General features: G+C 32.6%; 1 protein-coding gene across 3 annotated transcripts in view; it reads right to left on the bottom strand.

Annotated features, from left to right (window-relative positions):
- The window catches only part of LOC107453600 (transient receptor potential cation channel subfamily M member-like 2), a 92641-nt gene extending 73146 nt beyond the window's left edge, over positions 1-19495 (bottom strand). The window contains exon 1 of one of the 3 annotated variants that reach the window (XM_087152341.1): positions 19346-19495. In XM_087152341.1, the coding sequence (XP_087008467.1) occupies positions 19346-19399 (54 nt within the window). In that variant the 5' untranslated portion in view covers positions 19400-19495. Of the gene's footprint in view, positions 1-4384; positions 4512-8060; positions 8220-19345 lie in introns of those variants that run through there. The other 2 variants (XM_043044090.3, XM_043044091.3) reach the window with 2 other exon arrangements.
- Positions 19496-25110: the final 5615 nt, after the last annotated feature.

The following is a 25110-nucleotide window of genomic DNA, read 5'->3' as shown; positions in this document are numbered from 1 at the left end:
CTTCAGCTATCAATCAAGTATCGACCACATAAATGGAAATACAGAGGTGTAAGCGAAAGCAAAGAACTTGTCGCACTCATTTAACAAATCAACAAAAATAAAAGCAGGCTTTTAAATTAGAAGCACGAAACAATTTTTAGAACAACAGAGTTGTTGTTTTTTTTTTAGAGATTAGTATTGTTTTGGAATTTGATTTTTCTAGTTTGTTTTACAAGATTATAACTACAGTGGAGCATCGTTTATACGACGATCACTTATACGACGTTTACATTTATACGACGTTTTAGTGTGGTCCCAAATCATTCCTATTCATTTTAATGTAAAAATATATCGTTTATACGACGCACAGAATCGGTTATACGTCGATTTTTAGATTTTGTTCTTTATTTAATTTTTTATTTTTTCTTGCGTATTTTAAAAAAGGGCGGAATTTGCCAACATGAATGATGCAGAAAAGGGTGTCAACAAGAATGCTTGGATGACGACCGTAATTTTTACTAGATGACTGAAAAAACTAGACAATGTTATGAAGAGGAAAAAACGAAAAATTGCTCTATTCATCGACCAATGTCCAGCGCACCCATCGATACTAATTATTTTGGAAAATGTAAAAGCTCTCTTTTTTCCTGCAAATTGCACTAGTGCGCTCCAGCCATTAGATTTGGCCGAGATTAGAAATTTAAAATTGCATCATAAAAAGCAGTAACTTCAACTCGCTATTCAAAGCATTGTAGAGAATAATAGCAAGAAAATATAATTAAAGTTAACATACATTCAAATGGCTCACTGCAATTTTTCTCCTTTGGCTTTTTGTTTGTTTTGCTTTGTCTAATTTAGAAATTTATGTAAATTAACACGTTAAACATTAAAATTAATTGAAAACAGAGTTAGTTTCAGTTTTAGAAGTAAAAATCGATTATACGACGTTATCGTTTATACGACGTTTTTCGGTGGTCCCTTCGGCGTCGTATAAACGATGCTCCACTGTATCTCGTTACGGGTACTTCATATTTGTTACTGTTTGTGAATAAAAGTTCTTTTTAATAAAAAACAGAACTGTGTGTTATTTATATAGCCTCGGCTGCGAAGCCCTGCATGCCGGGGGAAAGCAGGGGAGCGCACTGGAAGTCATACCCTTAACCCATAATTTGTAAATATTGTATATAGTTTTTCATTCCATGTTTATACATAATTTATATCTTTTATTGCTAATTATCACTTGATATCTCATCTAGACTTCGTTTTTAACGAAATAAGTTTTCACCCAATTTAGATTTTGACTTCGCTATCAATTATCCCCCCTCTCCTAACCTTTAATATTATTCGACTTCCCTCTGGGTTAAGTACTCTGTTAGCATTGCATCAGTCAGTTAATGTAATTATCACCACACGAAGGTACTTTTAAAAAGTGGACGTAATTATCTTTATTCTACAGCTTTTACTATTTAATTCGCTACCATTTTAATAAAATATTTTCAGAAAGCGGAGCAGTTGGCTGCTTTAATTAACCCCTTGGGGACGGTTGATTCATGAAAGCATTCCTGCAAAATCAGAATCAGGATGTAAATAAATTAAAAACGGTAGCTTGAATGTAGGTGTTGCTAATTTGACAGACTTACTTTGCTTTTACTTTAATTATTGTTAGTTTAATCATACATATAATCAATGTTAGTTTAAAGTATAACTAAATAATTTTATTTTGAACTAAAGTAATGGTGAATTAAATAAATCAAACAATTATAACCCCGCCTACAAATAAACTGCCAAAGAACTACTTTGGTCATCAGTTTTCTCTTTTTACTCTGATTGATACGGTTTTATGCTGGCACGTAACAGTCGGAACGAAAGAGTTAATGCAGAAATGCGTACTTGTTCCGTATTTTTAAAGTCCGAAAATTTAAAGTCATGTTATTCTGATTATTATGTAACAATTCTAGTATATTACTTTCTTATCACGCAGAATTCTATGCTAAACACATTTAAATTAGTGTCAAAACTTGTTAATTATTTGACAAATTCGATCCCCACCGGCCGAAGACTCCTCGCGTAGTAAATGGTGACTGATGCACGCTAAATCTGTTGGGTCACAAAGTCCTCCATGTTCCATTTTTTTGAAGAAAAAAATCATACTTCTAGAGGTACTGAATTGGAGACTGATCATTCTCAGGTTCAGGTTAAAATTACGATCTGTGGATGCATGAATGGAACCGTCATATAAACGGTGTTGTGACGTGTAAGTCGCATTCTTGGCCATAGATGGCGCTACTGAAAAACAAGAAACGCACCCTCTACCTTAAAATTCGGATTGGCAAATGGCATTAGAAAGAACAAGAACAATCATTAAACAGTAAGCATATAGTTACTTTTATTATAACATTTGCGCAACATCTATTTGCAATCTACATAATGTGCAATAAGCAATATGCGAACTTGTGGAACGTTATTAGGAGATAACTTTTCCCATTATTACCAATTAACATCTTTGACGAATTTTTTAAGGTGTCCTAAAAATAAATAAAAGTCTTAAAAACAAAATTATAGATGAAATTTTAATGATAAAATAGGGCAAATTTGTTATGACGCTAAAACTTTATTTTTATTTTATTTTATTTTAATGAAGCAATTACTAAGAAAAATTATTTATGTTTGCAAATAGATCTTAATATAGTCATAAGAGAAATATTTGGACGTGCTTTGCTTAAACATAAGCAGGATAAATTCTTTTTAAAAGATATATTCTACGTATGGTATAATATATTCTACGTATATTATGAGTAATTTCAACTTTTTCCAACTTCTTATAATTTTTTCATATTTTCCAACTTTGGAAAGACTCCAACCTTTCTGTTTGCATTAAGAAACAGAAATTATTGCAATCCACAATATTTTTTGTACATGGAATATTACTATTTTTCTCTCCCCTTGGTTTTGAGCGGCAGCCAACAAGGGTGAAAAATACATATTCTGTGTGAGAAATAATATTTAGAAATTGTCCAAAAATATTTTAAAACTTCATATTTCTAATGTTATGTAAAAACGTCAATTTGTCATATTGAATTTTTTCATTGTTTTATTATTTCACAAGCAAAAGGCTTAATTTTTTTATGGCTACCACAATGTTTGCCAAATCAATGTATTTTACCTTACTGTATGTAATTTCATGATGAATGGGATAGGGGCCGCTTCGTGACCCAGATGCCCAGTTTATTCAAATAAATCAAGAAAACAGGCGACTGAAACTGTAAAAAGTAGTAGACACTCAATTTATTTTTATTTTAGTCAATGTAACTACTGGAAATTACGTTTGAAACTATACATACTTAAAACAAAAATATTACATTCAATAGCAAACTGAAAAAAATATGCTTTACAAAGTTGCGAGTTTTAACCTATTTTCATAAAAACTTATACTGTATTTAGTCACTACTTTTTGAATTTTTAGTCACCCATAGCCAACCTGCGCAGAGTTGAAAATTCATAGAAATGTCAAAATGGAAAGAGAAAAGTGCTGAAACTGGTAAGAAAATAATTTCATTTTAAGCATGTTTTGGAGAACAATAAAATATCCATGGCTACAAATATTTTTTAGCAGTTATAGATACAAATTGGACTATTATTTTCCGAAAAAAATTTAGCACAGTGCTTCCATGACCTGAGAAAAATAAATAAGGGGTAAGTAGAGTTTTTCAAAACTGCTGAAAAAATGCTTAAATTTAGCTCCAGTGTCCCTTTTACTTATTTTCTGAAGCTCTAATTACAAGCAAAAATATATTTCGGCATTTTTTAATTTTAAAAAACATCTTAATAGTCGTCGCTAAGAGAAATGTGTTAGATTATGGGAATTATATTTGTTCTAAAATATAAATTCGAAAAAAGTAGTTTGAACAAAAAAATCTCATTCTTATTCAAAAATGTATCAATAATTTATTTTTCGCAATAAAGAAATTTCAATGATGAATAACTATTTCTCTAAATAACTGCCAATAGTTTATTTAGATTATTTATTTGAAAAATTATTGCTTGGTAGTGAGGAGTGTTTGAAAGATTCTAAATTTTTCAGTCAGAAAAAGACACCGTATTTCATGTTGTATTTCATAACCATAAATTATTTAAATTCTAAATATAATATTTTTATCTAATTTTGACCTACATTAACCCTTTGCGTACGGTTTCTACGTTGTACCATCACATGTGGTTCACATGTTGTACCAGTCCTAAGCAAGATGTTGAGTCCTAAGCAAAATAATGAAAAATGTGTTTCGTAAAATTTCTGCATCATAGGGCTTAGCCTTCGAAATTTTGGTTTCGTAAAAAATGAAAAATAAAGTAATATAGAGCTGAATGACACACACATTCCCTCTAAAAAATTTAAAGCTGTACTTACAGATCTGCGTAAGGATTTATTCTTGACAATAACCATTCACACGATAAAAGCTCGTAAAATGAAACAGACTAAACAAGACAAGAACTCCTTAAGTTAAAAGTCTAAAGTAAAGTGTCCAGCAGTTAGGGTAAGAAAATAAATGAGTCAAATTTGCTCTAAAAACCAAGGATGCGAAGAAACGGTAAATGCGTAAGAGTATTTTGAGTCATATATGAATGGTGAACATCAGTTTCTGAAAGTTTGTTCCTGCTAAACATCACATCATCTCATCCGTGAATTAACCTGCCTTATCTGCCTCAATTCCTTGCGGAATAATAAAAAGAGATAAAAGAAAGTGTTTTCTAAAAATAACTTTTTTTTTCTCCTGAATTTTAGCACTTGTATTTCAAAATTTTTAAAGCTAGTGCGTACCTGCCAACTTTCACTCTCTTAAAAAGTTAATAAAACAATTAGCAAAAAACAATCTTTTTTAAAACTCTCTTAAAAAGTTAATAAAATAATTAGAGAAAAACAATCTTACTTAAAACTCTCTCAAAAAGTTAATAAAACAATTAGCGAAAAACAATCTTACTCAAAACTCTCTTAAAAAGTTAATAAATCAACTAGCGAAAAACAATCTTATTCAAAACTCTCTTATGAAAGTTAATAAAACAATTAGCGAAAAACAATCATACTTAAAAATACATTTATATTTTGACCAAGTTGAAATTCGCTATCGTAAATATTATTATTCTTTCATTTATTAGTTTTAATTATTTATAAATAATGGTGGTCAAAGTCATTTATAATTACTATTTAAATTCAAAAAGTTTAATATATGAATTTTGCCAGCACTTTAAATATGAAATATAAAATTTTCCGCGAAAACCGGAAGAATTGACAGTTATGCTAGCATTATAGTAAGGGCTAAAAATGAAATAATCAAAGCCACTATTTTTATAATGGAAATTTTCGTACTACCCTGGACATACGCGAGCCCATAAATGTTAAAAGTAGTAGAAATCGAATTTCTTCTTTTAGTTTTATTCTTTCATTTTTTATTCGCAGCTATCACCATACACAGGGTCGACCCGGGCGACTAAAATTGGAGAAAGTGGTGATTGTAGAACCGTCGGAGAACAGTCGACCCAATTTTTTGGGTTTACATCAACTTATGTTTAACTCCGTAGTCTTGTAATTTTAAACCCAATCCAGAAGACAAGGGAACTTCTGAATCAAGTAGTGGGAGAAATTTGCCTTCGTAGGGGACTTTTTGATGGAACTAACTCGCATTTGCGCAACATGGAGAGGAAAACAATGAAAACCTCCCACGGTTAGCCTGACGACAAGGAGATTCTAACCCATGATCCGTCTACCACGGAGGATATTTTAAATCAGAACTGTGGTTGGTGTGAGCTGGTTGCGGAATTCATATCGACCAACATCACTGGGATTCGAACCCGGTTCACCCCATTGGAAGGCGAACATTCTATCCCCTTGAAGAAATTCAAAATTTTATTAAAATAAATAAAAATTTTAAACTTTCAATAGCATTTTTTTCCCAGTTTGCTGTTGAAAGTGAAAGCAAAAAAAAAAAAAAAAAATGGAAGGGAATATCTATTTGTTATTAACAAATATGTATACTACATTATTTTCGGACGGCCATATATATAGATCAGTTTTTTCTTCTTTTTTTTCTAGAGCTTGAATGGTTTAAAATTCTTGTTTATAAAGTCATAATTCGTCCAAATGCTTTTACATTAAACTGTCTACAAGTGGGAAAAATTTGAAAAATGGTGACAAAAGCTAAAAAGGTTACGAAAGGCTAAATGAAATTATAAAGGTTTTAATTATAGGAATAAAGATGGGCAGTTTTAATATCTATTTATCGTTACTTAAGTTTACAAGTAGAAATTTGTGCATAGGAATTAGGAAAAATGACTTGTTTCTCCAATATCTCTCTCTCTATCATTTTTTAAAATTTTACAGATTGTGGAAGCCCTGTAAATGCATCTGAGACCAAAAGCGATTCTAAATTTTTAAGAATACAAGGAAACGAATTGACTGGGATAGCCTGGTTGGTAGGAGGCTGGACTCGTGTTCGGAAAAACTGAAATTCAATCCAGTCTGCCAAAGAATTCCCGTGTTTTAAATCGTGATTAGCGAAAGTGTTTGGCTAGTTTTTGAGGTTTTTCTTTATATGTAACGCAAATGCGAGTTAGTTCCATCAAAACATTGTAAGGCTAGTTTGTTCCAATTCAGGAGCCGTGGCGGCTTAGGTGATAGAGCGCTCGCCTCCCAATGAGGCGACCGTGGTTTAAATCCCAGCGATGGCTGGTTTATACGAATTCCACACCCGGCTCGCACCGACCATAGTGCTGACGAAAAATACCCTTAGCGGAAGACGGATTATGAGTTAGAGTCCCCTTGCCGTCGGGCTAACCGTCGGAGGGTTTTCATTGTTTTCCTCCCAGTAGTACTCAGATGCGAGAACTCCTCGTTCAAGTATTGGGAGAAATTTGCCTTCGTGGAGGACTTTTTGATGGAACTAACTCGCATTTGCGTTACATGGAGATGAAAACCACGAAAACCTCCCAAGGTTAGGCTGACGGTAAAGGGACTCTAACTCATGATCCGTCTACCACTGAGGATATTTTTCGTCTGCACTGTGGTAGGTATGAACCGAGTGTGGAATTCGTATCGACCAGGCATCGCTGAAATTCGAACCAGATTTACCTCATTCGAAGGTGAAAGCTCTATCCCCTGAGCCACCACAGCTCCTGAATGAAGCATTGGAACTAACTAGCCGTCGTGGAGAAAGTTTTCCATAGAACCCGCATACGCGTTACATGTAATGGAAAATCCCCAAAACTGGCCAAATACTCTGTAAAGTAGCACAATTTTTATAACTTATAGGCAGTGGTGATCATATCAGAGCAGTGTTATTCCTTCGACAAATAAATTGGTTGCGAAACATATACTGACCCTCCTATTACGAATGCCGGATACAGCGAATATTCGGTTTAGTGAACTTTTGTAGTGATCCCGTCCGAACTATAATTTAACTAATTTCATTTCATACACTTATAGTGTACTGATAAGAAATTAGTATTTCGTCTCTCCGAAAATGACGGGAGAGGGGGGTGGGAGGAACTAAAAATTGAAAAAAATCTTAAAGATAAACGTCTATAAAAATTCGACCAATAGAAAACTACTTCGTTGTATGGAGAATATTTTGAATGCTATTTAACGTTCCTATTAAAAATTTCGTTATAAGAAATTAATTCGCTGTAAAGAAACCATTGTAGAAAGACTTTGAATATTTATGTAGTTAATAATATTAGTTTAGTTACAAAGCAAATTATGTGATATCGCAGTCACTATTTGGTGCAATATGCTCAAACATATTTTTTCCAAGATTTTGGCTACAGTAAATAACCGCTAACAGTGAACTTATTTCTGGGTCCGAAGATGGTTCATTTTAGCGGAGCCCGACTGTTCAGATATTCAGTTTTTCTTATCCCCCTGATTCTTGCCTACTCCTCTGCAAACTGCCCCCCAAAACATTTTGCATAAAATGTTTGAAACGGCGCCTTACCGACCACGTTGTCTACAAATCAATAATCGCACTTAATGTTTACAAAACTACAGCAATAAACTCAGGAATTGACTAGTGAAAAAAAGCAATAAAAATTACCTCTTCCGTGTCAGACAATTGGTTGCTAAGATTATCACCCCCGCATGGAGTTATTTTATTACAAAACATGAATAGACTTGTTCTTTTAAATGGGGTTTTCTATTCGGAATCTAAATCATGAAGTGCAAAGACCTGATTCACTGTTTTCACCGCAATGCTTGACAGTGACGTAGTTGCGCACTGGAGTAATGCGCAATTAGAACTTCACAATGATCTCGTGGGCGTGTTACCATGACAGAGTTTCACACATCTTTTATGCCTTATTTGAATATTTCTTTGTAATTCCGTGTGAGCATCCATAAAATGAATTTCCGGGTACATTTTTCGAACGAAAACTACATTTATTTTCTTTGCAACGTCGTTTATGTTATGCTAATAACGATTGAAAGCTATAAATTTTTATTTATAGTCATTTATTTAAAAAGAAAGAAAAATTTAAATGTTTGAAATTCTTTAGATTTTTGGGATATAATGAAATGCTTAATAACAAAATAAAGTTTTTGTAATGAAACAATAAAAACTAAACAAAAGAAATTGAAAAAAAAAAAATATATATATATATATAAGTAAGTTAATAAATAAATGGACGAATAAGTTCGTTTCAACTTTTTCTTCAATCTTGACAAAATTGACAAATTTCATTGTAATTAGAAAATATATTCTTTGCATGAATTATTCATAATTGAAGAGGTTAGTGGCTGAGGCAGGTAAGTGACATTTTCAGGGATATTTATTAATAAGGAGAAATAATAAGGATTTGTTTAATGAAACAGAATTGTTTTTACTTTCCCTTTAATTTTGACATAACTAATCTACAATGGTTTTGAGAATACTTGCATGATATTTGGTTATGGTAAATAAAATACGGCAAAGAAGTATTAGCTCTGCCTTCTAATAAATACAGGGTGTCCCGTAAATGTTGCGACAAACTTGTAGGGGAAGTACGGCACATCATAAGGATAAAGAATTACCTAGGAAACCATGACCGGAAATGTTATCGTATGCCGCTAGGGGCGCCATCTTATTATGAACTGCTACTTATCATGCCTTTGAACATCAGATACTTTTATTTATCTAAATTATCTTAATTTTTTTATTAATTATTGTTAAAAACTGCTTTCAAATAGGCACAGTATTAGCTATTTTATCGTAATTTAACGATTTGACGAAATACTGGACAAGCTCACCTTATTATTAAATTACGATAAAACAATTTATTTTAAGCCTAATTTAATGGAACTCTAGACAATAACTAATAGTAACATAATAGGCCGTGATGGCTCAGGGGATAGAGCGTTCGCCTTCCAAAAAAATGAACCGGGTTCGAATCCCAGCGATGTCTGGTAGATACAAATGCCGCCCCCGGTTCGGACGGACCTCAGTGCTGATGTAAAATATCCTCAGTGCTACCACGGAGGATATGGGTAATATCATGGGTTAGAGTCCCCTTGCCGTTAGGCTAACCGTGGGAGGTAAAATTATAGTTTTCCTCTCCATGTAGCGTAAATGCGGGTTAGTTCCATCAAATTTCTTCCAACACTTGATCCAGGAGCTCTCTTGTCTTCTGGATTGGGTTCAACATTACAAGGCTACGGACTTGAGCATAAGTAGTCGTAAACCCAAAAATTGCGTCGGCTGTACAAAAACATGTCTTCTTATTTCGACTCATTCAGATTTTTGTCCTCCGAAATGCTCGGAATAGCTGCAATCTGGGAAATATATCGTATTTGAGAAATACGACTTTTTTAAAATTTGATTTCTCAGATACTCTTCAACAGATTTAGATGAAATTTTATATTTTGCCTTGTAAAATTATGTTCCTTCAAATGATATTTGAAAATGCATACTTAAAAAAACTTTTTTTTACTCTTATTAAATAATGTAATAAAAATAATAAATATTTACTAAAACTTATATTTTGCGAGGAATTCTCTTTGGGTATTTTAATGATATATATTAAAAAAATTTCGATTCGCTTAAAAAGTTCTCGAGATATGGCGAAATACACAAAAAATATAACTAACATTAAGGGGTTCAAACTTTGGAGCTCTCACCCTACCGAACTATGGAGACCAAATTTCCCAGATTGCGACTACCCCTTATATTTTGGGAAATAAAATCAGAAATTCGAGTCCGTTAAAAAAAAGGTATCTTTATTCAAAGTAAGTACGTTTTTGTGTCTGATTTCGTAAGTCAAAAAATTTCGTCTGCACTAATTAATGAATTAGCATATTTGAGTTTACCCCCTCGAGTCATTAAGATTGAGTCCAAAAAGTCCGATCATTATCCATCATCATCCAAAAGTTACCCAAAAGTTACTTATCATCCCCCCCCCCCCGCACTGGCTCACTTACACGAGAACAACATCAAAAACTATTTATCTTCAAATTATTTTAAAAATAGAATTATCAAATTATTTATCAAAAGTAATTCAGCTTTTATCATAATTTAGTTTTACAACTTATATCAGGCATTAACATTTTATTGCTTGATAAATGAAATAATAAAACTCAAACCTTTTTCGCTTCTTTATCATCGAAAAAAGAAACTTGTCGAGATTTTTTGCTTTTCTTCAAATGTACTCTCTTTTCACAACTCGAAGAAAATCTTTCGCAATTGTTCAATTTCTTGCTATTCGCACTGAATTTACGATTCATAATTAATGAGTGACCTATATGGGCAAATAACTCAAAATGAAATGATGTTCGAAACCTTCTCGACAAAAACTTCGTGAAAGATGCTGAACACTGCATTTAACGGTACTTTAAAGTAATTAAAGAGAAACAGTTTAAATCTGAAGATCACGAAAAAGCTGTCTAAATAATATTCAGAAAACCACAAGCATTCGTGCCGTATTATGCACGTGTCATTTAATGTTGTAAAAATTTTGTAAATTTTTGATTAAATATTTTTAAAAAACTTTTGTGGGTATTTTTATAAAGCTTTTTCCATTTATTAGCTTTCACAATTAATTATATACACAATTCTTGCAAATATTTATTCGTTTTTGCGAGAGTTGATTCCTTTATTATTATTATTCCCAGAAAGAATGTAACCTTACGACAACCTTGTGTTTTAACTTTATTTTCAGTGTCACGAAAAGGTTTGCAGTAAAAACCTTTTTTCAATGACGTAAAAATATTGCAATTTCCAACCTTTCCTCCTTAAAGGAAAACTAAATGATTTTTAAATCTTTTTTAAAAAATATTGTTATTTAGGTTAAAAAAAACCTTATTTTTTACATTTTTGTTTGTTGTCATGATTAGGTTAGCAGAAATATTAAGCGAAAACCTTTTTCAAAGGAAACGAAATAAAGCAAATATTAACCTTTTCAGCGAAAATATTAATAAATAATAAGAAAATATTTTGCAAAGTAAAAATGAAATTTTAAAAAATTTGAATCTGGAGTTTAAAATTGACTCTTCAATATTTTTTTACAAATTTTATTTTTTTCTCGAATTCGGCTTCAGGGGTCCTATGCGTTGCGGTTCCTTTAAAATGAGTGACCTTCTCTCGCTCATTTTACCTTATTGCAAACCTAATTATGCTATAGCAATAAAATATCCGCGCGTAGAGAATTTTATTTAAAATATTTATATACAGAAAAATTTCGCCCAACAGTCTATTGTGAGCTAGAGGGTCATCGATATTAAGACTCCACGATTTATGACTAACGAGGAGTGATGGTGAAAATAAAATCAGCATTGTGCACCTATCGTCTTTATTCCCCTGACCGCTCTAAGGCTGGGTAGATTCAAAACCTAGACCCACAGTTTTTTTCATCATATCTTTGGAGTGAATTTAAGAACATTTTGTTCACAGAACTCGATGTATAGTGTGCAAAATAAAAGACAGACCACCCTGAGTAGATTTTGATCTAATGAAGGAATTTTTACGTTTTATAACTCTATCTTAATTTTTCGAAGGGGTGATCTCAAATATGCTAATTAATTAGTGCAGGCGATTATTTAAGTTACGAAATTAAACACATAAATGTGTTTTCTCTGAATAAACATGAAAAGGTTTTTGTTGGGTTTGTAATTATTTTGCATTTATTTTTTATTTTTGCAGGAAATTACAATTTTGACAATAATTAGGACTACCGGAAAGATATGCTCGCGTAAACACACGCTTCATTTTATAGTAAGGCAAAAGGTTCTTTTATGAAAGAAAGCGATAAGGTATTTATCCCTTAAGTCAGTGGTAATGTTCTAGCTTAAAGAGAGACACTATACATGACGTAAAATATCATGCGCATACATATTCAATTGTTGTCTTCGTAAGCCATTAAAGCAAGGAGTGCGATTGTTCTTGTTTCCCAGTGGCGCCATCTATGGCCAAGAATTCTGCCACACCCATTATAGGACGAACTCATTCGTACATCCATTCATTCATCTACAGATCGTAACTTTGATCTGAACCAGAGAACGATCATTCTCAAATTTAGTATCCCCAGAGTTATTACTTGTTATGGGAGCATGGAAGACTTTGTGACCAGAAAGATTTAACGTGCACCAGTCACCATTTACTACACGGGGAGTCTTCGGCCGGCCGGATTCGAACTCGAATTCTGACCAACGTGAGTCCAGTGTCCTGCCAAGCTAGGCTATTCCGGCCATTGTAACGAAAGTATCCGACAGAAATAAGCGATACATATAATATCAGGAATGCCACTGGAAACTAAAAATGTTGAAAGTGGTAATCAATCAAAAGCAAAAATATATTGAAGGAGATAAAAATTACCAATTTTTTCCTAACAAATTTCTTTTAGTTTACTATTGAAGGTGATTGCAAGTAATTCTTTTGCTGAAAAATCTACAATGCATTTCATGGTAGTAGTTACTACCCAATAATGGGATGCCTGCAAATGACGTAGGCGGTATCTCGATCCTGATTGGTTGTTGAAACGTGGAATTTGAATTGCATTCAATTTCGAGTAAGCTAAGCCTGTCGAGTATCGATTCTCTTAAATGGTACATTCTATATTCTTTCTCAAAGATTTAAATTCTTTTACTATATATTTCTTACTTAATACAATGACCGCCATGAAGCCATGTAGAACACAAGCAAACTAATTATGCATCGAATTTTCTAGGTGCAGTACGGCACATAGATTCGATATGTAATACGGCATTGTATTTAATTAACTTCACGTTAATTAACATGGTAACTTATGTGAAGAAACCGAGCTCAACATTAACATGCCATTTTGCTTATAAATTATCAGCTGACTTCTTGAAGTGCAAGTACCAAATTAAATAAATAAATACTGAATTGAGTTTTAACCACTTCTTACATTTTTTGTCACCTGTGACATCCTTTACCACTTTTTTTTTAATAAAGGCACCTTTTGCATCAACGCCGAATTTTCCAGCAGACTTAAAATTTTTTATCTTTTGCTGAAGTTGATTCATTCTTGCAATTATTGATTACAGGGCATCAAAAAGTGTAAAAAAGTGGGAGCAGCTTTACTTATTTCTTATTATTCTATTTTCTAAATTCATTAGCTTCATGCATTACATTACTACAGATATATATATTTAAAATAAAAAATTTTTTCACATTTGCTTTTAATAATGAACTGAGAGAAATATACTAGAATATTCTAAAAGGTTTTTACTTTTTCAATTGAGTATTTGCACTTCAAGAATAAGATCACGGATACCTGCACATGGGACATGTGAAGTCAGCTCCAGCTATTCGTTTGTAAGCAAAATGGCGTGTTAAAGTTGAGCTAAGTTTCTCCACATAAGTTAGATTATTAATTAACGTGAAATTTATTAAATACAGTGTCATATCGCATATCGAATTCGTTGAAATATGATTCTTTCACGTCTATGTTTTTTACTTATATTTATTTATTTTACTGTAACCGTGATATATTTTTGTTTGGTGTACCTGGCAACTTCGATGTATATTTAATTTGTTTATTTTCGCCATGGCTTCGTGCCTGTCTTTGTGTTAAGTAATAAATACATAGTGAAGTTTGAATCCTTGCAAAAGAATCTTTGAGAAAAAATAAATAATGGGTCTCTTATTAGAATTAATACTTGTCTGGCTCAGCTTACTCGAAATAGAATGGAAAGAACAGTTGTGAGCGTAAACTAATGCCACGTTTTAACAACCAATCAGGATCGAGGTACCCACACTACGTCACTCGCAGGTATCCCATTGAAAATTTGTGCTTCCTGAAGGTCTGGTTTCTTAGGACAAGCGCCTTATCTGGGCGTCAGCGGGACGTCAACGTCGCGCTGACGCCAACAAAATACTGGTTTGTTAGCTCAAGGCCTGGTTTCTTAGAACTAGCGCCTTATCTGGGCGTCAGCGGAAAGTTGACGTAGAGCTGACGCCAAAAAAGTACTTTTTTGTTAGCTCAGCGTGAGCAGTTGGTCCAACGCAGACATTATCTCTCATTACGCATGCGTTAATAACGTAAACAAATATTTATTTTGAATTTGTATTGATTTTGTGATTGTCGACCAGTGTTTTAGAGAACAAATAATGACTTTGACCAAGAAAAAACCCATTATAGCTGAGCTAAATGAAGAGTGCCATGCTTAATGAAGAAGCTATGTTTAATGTCAAAGTCAAAATCTTTGCTGATTTCAATGTGCTGTTGGATGTTGTCCGCCATTGCTTCTGTGGTTAACGTCACGTTGTAATCCAACTGCAGTTGAGTTGGACGGCAATTGTAGTTCAAGATGAGCGTTCGATGACGTATACTATCAAACTCACAAATGGACCAATCAGAGGTTAACGCTGATTTCCAGCTGACGGCGTCCTGTTCTAAGAAACCAGGCCTTGAAATAATTCATAAAACTAAACACTTAGAACACAAATGTAACTCATATTGTTGCCAACTTTGAAAATTTAGTTTCCCCCGTCTTATAATTTCAAATAACAACAACTGTGATGGAACAATGACAGTACTGGGTTCGAAGATAGAGCACTCGGCTTCGAATGAGGCGATCCAGGTTCGAATCCTTACGATGGATGGTCGATGTGAGTTCCCCACCTGCCTCACACCGATCACAGTACTGACTTAAAAATATCCTCAGTGGTGAATAAATCATGAGTTGTAATCTTTTTGTCATGGTTTGACCGTGGGAAGCTTTTGTGGTTTTCCTCTTCATGTAACACGAATGCGGGTAAGTTTATCAAACAGTCCTCCACGACGGCTAGTTCTTTCCTTGTCTTCAGGGGAAGAGTTCCCTTGGATCCAGTAGTTCCTTTGTCTTCTCGTTTGGGCTCAAAACTACAAGGCTATAGAGTTGAGCATTGATAGTCATCATTAGCCCAAATATGGGCTAGCAGTCGTAGACCCAAAAAAAGGGCAAAGTTTATTTTATTTAATTCTTTCAGTTTATTATTTAAAAATGCTTAAAAGATTTTCGATTTAAACATATATCCTTGACAATATTAATAACTACGAATGAAATAATTAAGATGAGAAATTGAACATAAATGAAATAAAATTTCACCATTTAAAAAAAAAAACGATTATACCAAGGAGACATATGTATCAAGAAAAAGGGAAATTGTGGTAAGGATTAATTTCATGTTTATTCATTTTCGCACCTTAACTTTGATTGAAATAAGTAAGGAATGGTGATTTATTCATTGCTAGTTAACCTCTTCGGAACGAGCGAGTCATAAAAGCATTCATACGGAATCAAAACCAGGATGAAATAATAAATAAAAAATTGTGATTCCTTTATTACGATCACTGGTTACTCACTCATTGGTCAAATGCTTTTTTTCCGGATAAATGCCGCAATATTTCAAATTAGGGGTTGCAAAAACTGTCTCAATGGATGTTTGTCTGTTGTCGTCGGATTGCTTTTCAAATCCTGCCTAAATACTTTTTCTTCGTCAGTATTCATATTTATATTAAAAACACAGTCAAGACAGTAATTTTAAGTTAATAATAAAAGAATATTGAATTACTTTAAATTATTAGTATGCATTATTATTAATGCATTAAAGATGCCTACTGTTGAAAATAAAAAGAAAAAACTTAGTCTGGAAAAAAATCAACCAAAGAAGTTCCAAAATTATCGTCTGTTTTATTTTATTTGATCTTGCGCTGCTTTTTTATTATTACTTATGTTAACCTGACTTTTTGACGCCTACAACTGTTAAAATCACAGTAAAAACAGTAATTATAAGCTAATAAGAAGAAGAATATAAAAATAATAAACATAACAGAATCAAAAGTGAAAAAAAAGAATTTTAAAAAAATTATCAAACAGCATCGGTCGCCATAGCAACGCATGCAATGAGGACGCGTGCGCACTGTTTACTATTACTCTTGAACACAGTTCAAAAGTGTGACGATGTCCAAATAAGGTGCGCACGCCATCAAACCCAAAACAACACCCATTTTGTCAATGGGGAAAAGTAAATAAATAAATAAAATAAAAATCGATAGCTTAAATGTCGGCAGGGTTAATTTGACATACTTATTTTGCTTTAACTTCAATCAATGTTTATCTAATCACATATCTGCAACAATGTTAGAACATTAGAACATAGCTCAAAAAGCAGCATTAACTGATTCGACGGATTTTTGAGACTTATAATGGGGGAATGTGTGAAGTCGGGGTAGAATTGGGATGAGAGGGGTTACTAAGCATCAAATAATAAAGTGATGAGTGGGATACCATTCGGTTGAACATATGATAAAATCGATAGGAAATTAAACATAACTGAGATTAGAATATAATAATATTTGCAGGTGTCAGAATATTATTAACAATTACTCATGTAATAAAAAGGAAAATAATAGAGAAATATATGCTGCTGTACAAAATTGAGAAAAAAAATTGTCAACGGCAAAGAAAAGGTTGTATGAGAGATAGATAGTCCGGCAACAGTCTTGGACATGTATCTAATCTAGCTAAAAATTTGCTTTCACGTATATTGCTGTTAAAAAAGAACTGTTGAAAATGGTTATAAAGGAAATATATTTCTTTATTAAAGAATTCCGTTATTTTATTTTGATTATGAAAGCGTAATGTGAATTACTGTTGCAATTTTTTATGAATGCATGTCCATTTCAAAATTTTTCCTAATTGTTAGAAAAATTAAATAAATTTTTTTATAAAAAATTCTCTTCTATCGATTTGGGATTTTACTTTAAATATAATTTCATCATGGAAATCGAAATAATAAGAAAATAATGGATTATTGATTGGATCTAAATTAGTAACAGGTTTTGAAATTTTTATTAAAAATAAGTCTTAACTCTCTGAGCCCCTTTAAATCTACCGCGGAACCCTAGAGTTCCGCGGGACACCATTTCGGAACCGCTGCTTTCGATTTCTGAGAATTCCATATTTAACAGGATAGTTCATTCTTGAAAAATAAGAAGTACTAATAGTAAAATAATCTCATTTGTGTCTTATTCTTATTTACTCCTGTTTATTGCGTAAATAATAAACTAAGAGTGATTAGCATTATTTATGATGAGTAAGCAGTTTCAAACTTATACATTTACTTATGAAAATTTGCTAAAAAAAATAAATATTTAACAGTGATATTTTTTTCCCTTCCAAAAAGAAAAAGCAAAAGAGAAATACTCTTACTATTAAAATTTTTTCTTCCTGAAAATTATCAGTGAGTGCTGAAAGAAAGGAATAAGTAATAAATGAATAGCCGGCTAGGTGGCCGAGCGGTTAACGTGCCTGACTGCGAAGCCATAGGCTGCGGGTTCGAATCCTGCTCTGTGCATGGATGTTTCTCTCTCTCTCTTTGTGCTGTCCTCTGTTGTGTGTATGATGTGTGAATGTGGCCCACCCTATAAAACGGGTTTGTGGCAGTGTGGCGTGGGCAATGTTGCTCGCCTCCGTGACTTTGGTTCACAGGTGCCCACTGGGTAACGCGAAATGAGCAACAATTCTGACATAGTATAGGCAAAGATTCAAATTCAGAGCCTGCCATTGGGAAGAAAAAAAAAAGTAATAAAGGAATAAGTCCTTGAGCTTGTTTCTAATTTCGATCATGTTTGTTACCAAGTCTACTACCTAATTTTGGAATGAAATAAAAACATTTCATCACTTGATAGTATTTTCTCATAATTAATCTTCAAAGTTTAATTAGTTCAAGTTCATTAGTGGATGTAAGAGAAACATGCGATATTTGATCCACTTTTTACATGAATAATTTTCGAATTTCTCAAACATAATTTACCATTTGTTTACTTTATTGTTCGAACTAAAATTATAAACTTCATTTTTTACTAATTATTTTTTAACTCTCTTTTGGGTGATTTGACTCACTAGCAAGGTGGTTGTTGATGCACAAACTTGTACATCAACAGTAAAGTATTTGAAAATTTTACAGGCAACAACTGTGTTAAAGAAGATTTCGAGTATTTATTTTTAAAAAAAAGTATTTTTGTAACATCCCGCTGTGATCCAAGGTAGGCGAAAAGGTAAAAATCAACGGTAAAGGGGTCAAGGAGGTGGCTGTTTTGAAATAAATGACATTTGTTGTACTATGGTTAATGTCACGCACCTCTACTTCCAGGAAAGTATCCATCCATTTGAAATCAGGTAGGGTTCAACCGACACTGAGGATCGAACCCCAGTTCTTCACAATGACAACTCAGCGAGCCATGGTGGCTCAGGGGAGAGAGCATTCGCCTTTCAATGAGGTGAACTGGGTTCGAATCCCAGCGATGGCTGATCGATACGAATTCCGCCTCCGGCTCGCACAGACCACAGCACTGACGTAAATTATCCTCAGTGGTAGAACGGATTATGGGATATATAGTTATGCGAATCGTGGGGGGTTTTGTGGTTTTCCTCTACATGTAACGCAAATGCAGGTTAGTTCCATCAAAAAGTCTTTCACGGAGGCAAATTTCTCCCAGTATTTGATCCAGGAGTTCCCTTGTCTTCTGGATTGTGTTTAAAATTACAAGGATATGGAGTTAAACATTAATAGTCAAAAATCGAAAAAAAATTGGTCGGCTGTTCAAAGGCGATTATATAAAATAAAATAAAATGACAGCTCAGCGCCTTTAACCAGTAAGCAATATCTAGGCTCTAAATATCTATTTTCTGATGAAAAATAACGCACTTGTCTAGATATTATTATACAAAAAAGGAGGATGGCAAGTTTTTGACAATACAATCAAATCGCAACAAGTATTTTGTACCAAATCTTTGAAAATATTACGTTACTTTCAAAATTAACACTATTAAGCACTAGATCCAAAATACCTGTTACACAAAAAATATTAGCATACTATTTAAGTATATGGTGAAAACATAACTTACGTTAGGGACCGGACTGTAAGAGAGAATGCTACGTTTTCGCATGTTATTAAACATTTTTTTCCTTCATAAATGATTCAAAAAATCTAACATTTCGCGGTAAACGCGCCAAGGTTGATCCTTAAGTCGCCACTTCAAAAGCATTCGCGTGACTAAAAAATTCGATAATAATTTATACCGTTTTCACGGCCAGATGCTTTGACAACATTTTCTTCCAGGTGTGTCAGGAACCTATCACCTCAAAAACTACCCGTGACTGATGATGCGATAGAAATGGAAACAATGAAAGGAATGACTTTTTTCCCCACTGACTTTTTCTCAATAGATGTCATAATTTACCGCCTTTTGACTCAGAATGTACCTGAGACAAATATATAAGTCTTGACTGAATTGCACTAAAGTTTTTACTTTAAGGAAACTGTTCCTAAACAATAGAGATAGTATATTTCCATATAATTTTAATCACATGCATTGTTTCTACTCTAATACTAGAACTAGAATATGTAAATAATGGAGACGAATTTCCTTTTTCTTCAGAACGTGGCAAAATAGCAACACTTTTAAAGTGAATATATTCAGCGCCCCTCTATGGTATCGAATTAACTAGTAATTTTGGACAATGAGTATCGTTTTCTTTTATTATTCTTAATTGAGTTTATGGAATTATGTCTAATACTGATTTTATTTATTCAATTTTATCTATTTGTTAAAAGTCCCGCAGTGGACTGATCGTTAATACACGGTTCCCAGCAGATCACCGAAGTCAAGCATCACTGGCTGCGGTCAGTGGGCGGGTGGATGACTACTTGGATTAGTCTACATAGGGACCGAGGGTGTGCGGCATTGGTTCTCGTTAAACTGTTCTACCGTGAAGTGCTCGACTACGCGTGCAGGTCGCCGGGCTACCGAAGCGGGGTGCCATCCCCTCTGCAGAGGATCAAAATTGTGATGGCATGTCTTCGGATCATCCTAAGGCAGTATTTCCCAAAGTGTGGTACGCGTACCCCCAGGGGTATGGGAGCAGATTAGCAGGGGTACGCGTTCTTATGCGAAATATCTTGCAACAAACGAAAATTTCAAAAAATTTTATTTAAAAACAAAGCTAGCCATGAAAATTTACGATTACGTATTTTCTATTGAATATTTTTTGCAGAGTTGACAGTTAATAATTAGTGGTGTCAACAGCCAGTTGTGATTTTTACTTTTTGTGCGATTTTTTATAGTAAAAAATTCCTTCATTTTTTTATTAGGGGTACTCAGCGTTACGAAAAATTTAGAAAGGGTACACAAAAGTCATAAGTTTGGGAAACACTGTTCTGAGGACTGTTCCCAGACCGTCGCCAATAGCCCATTGTGCAGCTCTAGTGCGACATAAATGAACTACTACTACTATTTGTTAAAAAAAAAAGCAAAGTTCCTGCTACTTAAAATTTCGCCCAGTGTGTTTTGTTCTACCCTAACTCAAAAACAGTTGATGGAATGTAAAAATTCGCGCGTTTCTAGAGAAACATTTAAAGATTGCTCTAATATGAAAATATTAAGACTAGCATTACGATTTCTTTCCTTGCTGCCACATACTCATGTCTCCAAAAATATCCAAAGCTAGGTATAAATTTCGAATTATTTTTGGAATAATCAGTTTGTTTTGATAATTTTTCAAGTAATGGCAGAAAATGTATAATTTTTTTTTTCCCATTTTCCCCTTTCGACTGAAGATGGGAAAAAAATGTTTGAATATTTTTAAATTAATTTCGGATTTAATAAATTTTCAAATTCTTTATATATAATCTCAAAAGGTTACCTAAAATTCATCTCTTTTTTTTCTCGAAAGGAAATCGATTTGAATTTATAGTTTTGATATTTAAACACATGTATGCAATTGTAATGATATTTAAATTTTCAACACGCGCATATTATTTTGCTTCCAATATAGGCGAGATGAGCAAGCGAATTACGTGTTGATTGAGTTTGGATAGGACTACACAAACAGTTCCGAGGGTCGGCTGGCGATAGTAAGCTGATAGTATAGCTCCTAATGTAATTTAAATTGAAAAACATTAGTTTTTGAGTTATTTTATGTCAAATTTTAAGTTTTTTATTTTAGCACGTAGCTTAGTTTTTTTTTTTAACTTTTAGCATCGGAATTTAGATTTTTTACCGATGCGTATTCACGGTTCTGACGACTTTATTTAAATTTCTCATTTATTCTATAAAAATTAAATTGTTAAGTTGGTTTTTCTAAGGAACGAATATTACTCCATTCCAATATTTTAATTTATTTGCTGATCTATCGATTCTATAGCAAGTTGGATATGACGCACTATTTCACGCAATTTTTACCACATCTCTTATAAGAAAGAAACAGTTTGCATGCCCGGATTCAGATAATTTTTGAGCTATGGATCATGCATTATTGATCTATAAAATAGCTTAAAATTCACCAAGAGTTGTTAGTTTTCATAAAATTAAATAAAATTTATTGTTTAACTCTAGAGCGATCGGAACGGTCATTTTGACCGCAAATCAACTTTGAAAGGAGCTAACTCCTCAAATATACCAGCTTACTTGAGTTTCGTGACTTTTCCTAACTTTTTGAGATCTTCAAAAGCAAAAGGTAAAATTTTATGAGAAGAGCGTATAAAATAATGATTTACCTAGAATGACCATTGCGGTCAAAATGACCTCTATACAGATTTAAGCGTGATTAGATTAATAGTTTCTATTCAGATCACTTCAATATATGAACTCGCAATCGTCTTACAAATGACTAACGTGTCCAATCTTCCGAGGAAGGGTAAAGTTTTGTGAAAATTCCGAATTTGTATTCAATAGCAGGAAAAAACTAATAAAATTCAATAAACAGCTCTTGACGTTAAAAATTACGCATGTTAAAAATTTATTCAATAAATGAACGAGAAACTATGAAATGGGATTCATGACCAAATATTTTTTTGAACAGTTTGATATAAATTGGTCGACAAAGACAAAAAGAGCTTGGTAACTATGCCTTTATGTAACGAAAGTGTATGTTTCTTTGTCTCTAAAAACTTTTTACTATTTATTGGCAAAAGGAATTTCAGTATTTTTTACGATATGGCTAAATTACAGAGAAATCCGATCAATTAGTGAGGCTGCAACTACCTTGCACTTGTTTTTATTTTAAATATTCTAGTGCATGATGAAAGAGCTATTATATTAATGCAAACTAAAAAAAAAAAAAAAAGGTGTTGACAAACTTTATAAATTATGATCTTAAAAACCTCCCAGGAAAAGAAAGTTTTTTTATAATGCGTAAGTTTTTTAGCGTTAATGTTTCATCAAGTAAGACGACTGTAAAAGACACGAACAATGTATAGAATATAGCCAATTTTAGTTTTAATTTCGCTATTTTTGCTGATTTTAAGTTTTTTTAAGATTTGAAGTCCTTTATTTTGAGCTTCGTAAACAAAATACAAATTTCAATTTTCTACAAAAAAAAAAAAAAAAAAAAAAAAAAAAAATTTTTTGACACGACAAGCAGCTATAGCCGACAATTATGTCGGCTATAGCTGCCGACACAAAACAAAAATTTTCGTCGTGCCTGAAATTGATTTATTAAAAATGCTAAGAAATTTTCACAAGTAACTTTTATTTCAAATCTTGTGATAATATCGACTATGGTGTGTAACACTCTTTTATAATGTTACCATTTTCCCTGAAAATAAACTTAATTTTTTTTGTAAACTAAAAATAATACGATTAAAAATACTGCAGATTGTTAAAATTATTAAAAATGACTTTTTCTAACTTTTTATAATGATATTTGAATAATCAAATATTTAAACTCATTTTTACTAATGCAGTCAAAACAACCCCCAATGGTCATTTAGGTAGGTCAGATGTATAAAATAAAAAAACAGATATCAATTTTATTTCAAACATTATTTTTTAATAATTATTATAAACCTTGTTTTACCATACTGAATATTTGATTAACAGTTTTTTAAGCTTTAATATTCAGCTATCTAAATGAGCCGGGAAATCATGTGGTAGGATCCAGTTTTCCCTCATTCATCTCCATATTGTTTTGGTTTTCACTAGCATAAAAATAATAAAAGTCATAAAAGTATTGCTTTTCTATAAATATTTTTTTAGGTTGATTTGATACACATACAATTCAATAGGATAGAATTTTTTATTTTCAAATTTAGTAGATAACAATTGTAAAAAATGAGTGAAAACAATCCCACTGACAATGCGACGGATTTAAGGTTATGTCAAGGTACGTCTCTTGTGAATATCAATTGATTGTTAGGTTTTCTCTTTTGAAATTACATTATGACGCATTCACATACATTATTAATACAAATACATTTTCCATGGCGAAACTATGAGGCAACCATAAGCACTTCCACTGGTTCAAGAGGTCCACGAGGGAAAAATGCACAGTATTACCGTGATTACAGAGCACGGAAGAGAGAGGAGCAGAAAAAAGAGTCGTTGAATAGAACTAGTGATCCTTCTACGACTGCTGAATCTTCTACAATTAACGTCGCAGGTTACGAAGTTTAACTTCTTCCGCGCGGAGGGACTCCACGCAGTATTTTTTTTTTTACTTCAAAGGCGAGAAGAAAAATAAACTATTCATCTATGCATAGGGTGAATTCTACGACTTGGAGTTTTTGGAGCTCGTTCCGAGATGTACTGACACTGTCGTTCGAAAACAAAATAAAAAGTTTTATCTTATAAGAAGAGTAGAGGTATTCCATCCTTTTCAGTTTTGTCATAAACAAATGATTTTGTGCTGAATTAATATGTTTTGAAAGCAGACTTTTCCTGTTTATACAAATGTTTTTTTTTACCATTTTTAAAAAATTACTATTCTATGATTTTTATTCTTGTAAAAATATGTTCAAATATGTTTTAATCAAATGATATTTTTTGTATGCATTTCATTGTATACACTACTGCAACTGGATTTTATCCGTAGTGTATGTTTTCCCTTTGATTAAAAAAAAAAGTAAAATACTTTCCAACGCAGCTCCGAATGTATTTTTTATTGCAACTTTTTTTTGTCAAAAAGAAAAATTCGTTTGAATTAAACTGATTTTGAAAACTTGGTTAGTGGTTGGTTTATAGGTTGTATGATCAAAGAAGATTTAATGGAAATGTTCCCTAAATTTCCAATAATCGTGAACTGTTTTTTATTACGCATGGTTGACTAAATGTAAATAATAATAAGTTAAAATAAGCTTCAAAAAACTGGAAGAAGTTTAAAAAACTTCCTGTTTATCCTTCTATTAATGTTATGATTACGAGGATTAATGTTCAACAGGAACATTATTCTACGTGTGAACAGGATTAATATTCTAGGAGTAGGATTTTTTTTGAAAAATTATAATTTATGTTTTTATTCACCCGTAATTTTACTGTTCATAAGAGTTTTCTGTAATTTATGAATTCTAACAGACCGTGAGCTTAAAACAAATTTAAGAAAATCAATATCACAACCTAAATAAAGTGTAATGTTTGTCATGTTTAGCGTGATGTCTCTTATTTGGTCAAATTTGTTTAAAATATCCCCGTTTGTCTTTTTTGGATAGTATCATAACGCGCTTACGGAGTCTTATTAATTTATTTGTTGTTTGTTTAGCTAAAATTTAAATCAAGAGAATGCGTTATTTTGCAAACACTGCAAGTATAATGAATGGTGTCTTCACATAAATGTAAACAATAACAATCCCGAGCTCTAGTTCCGGTTAGAAAGTTTGCAACTGCTCACTACAGCT

This window comes from Parasteatoda tepidariorum, chromosome 9, assembly GCF_982258835.1.
Source record: "Parasteatoda tepidariorum strain Cologne lab strain chromosome 9, Ptep-v5.0, whole genome shotgun sequence".
Classification (NCBI taxonomy): domain Eukaryota; kingdom Metazoa; phylum Arthropoda; class Arachnida; order Araneae; family Theridiidae; genus Parasteatoda; species Parasteatoda tepidariorum.
This window is presented reverse-complemented; position numbering and strand designations above follow the sequence as displayed.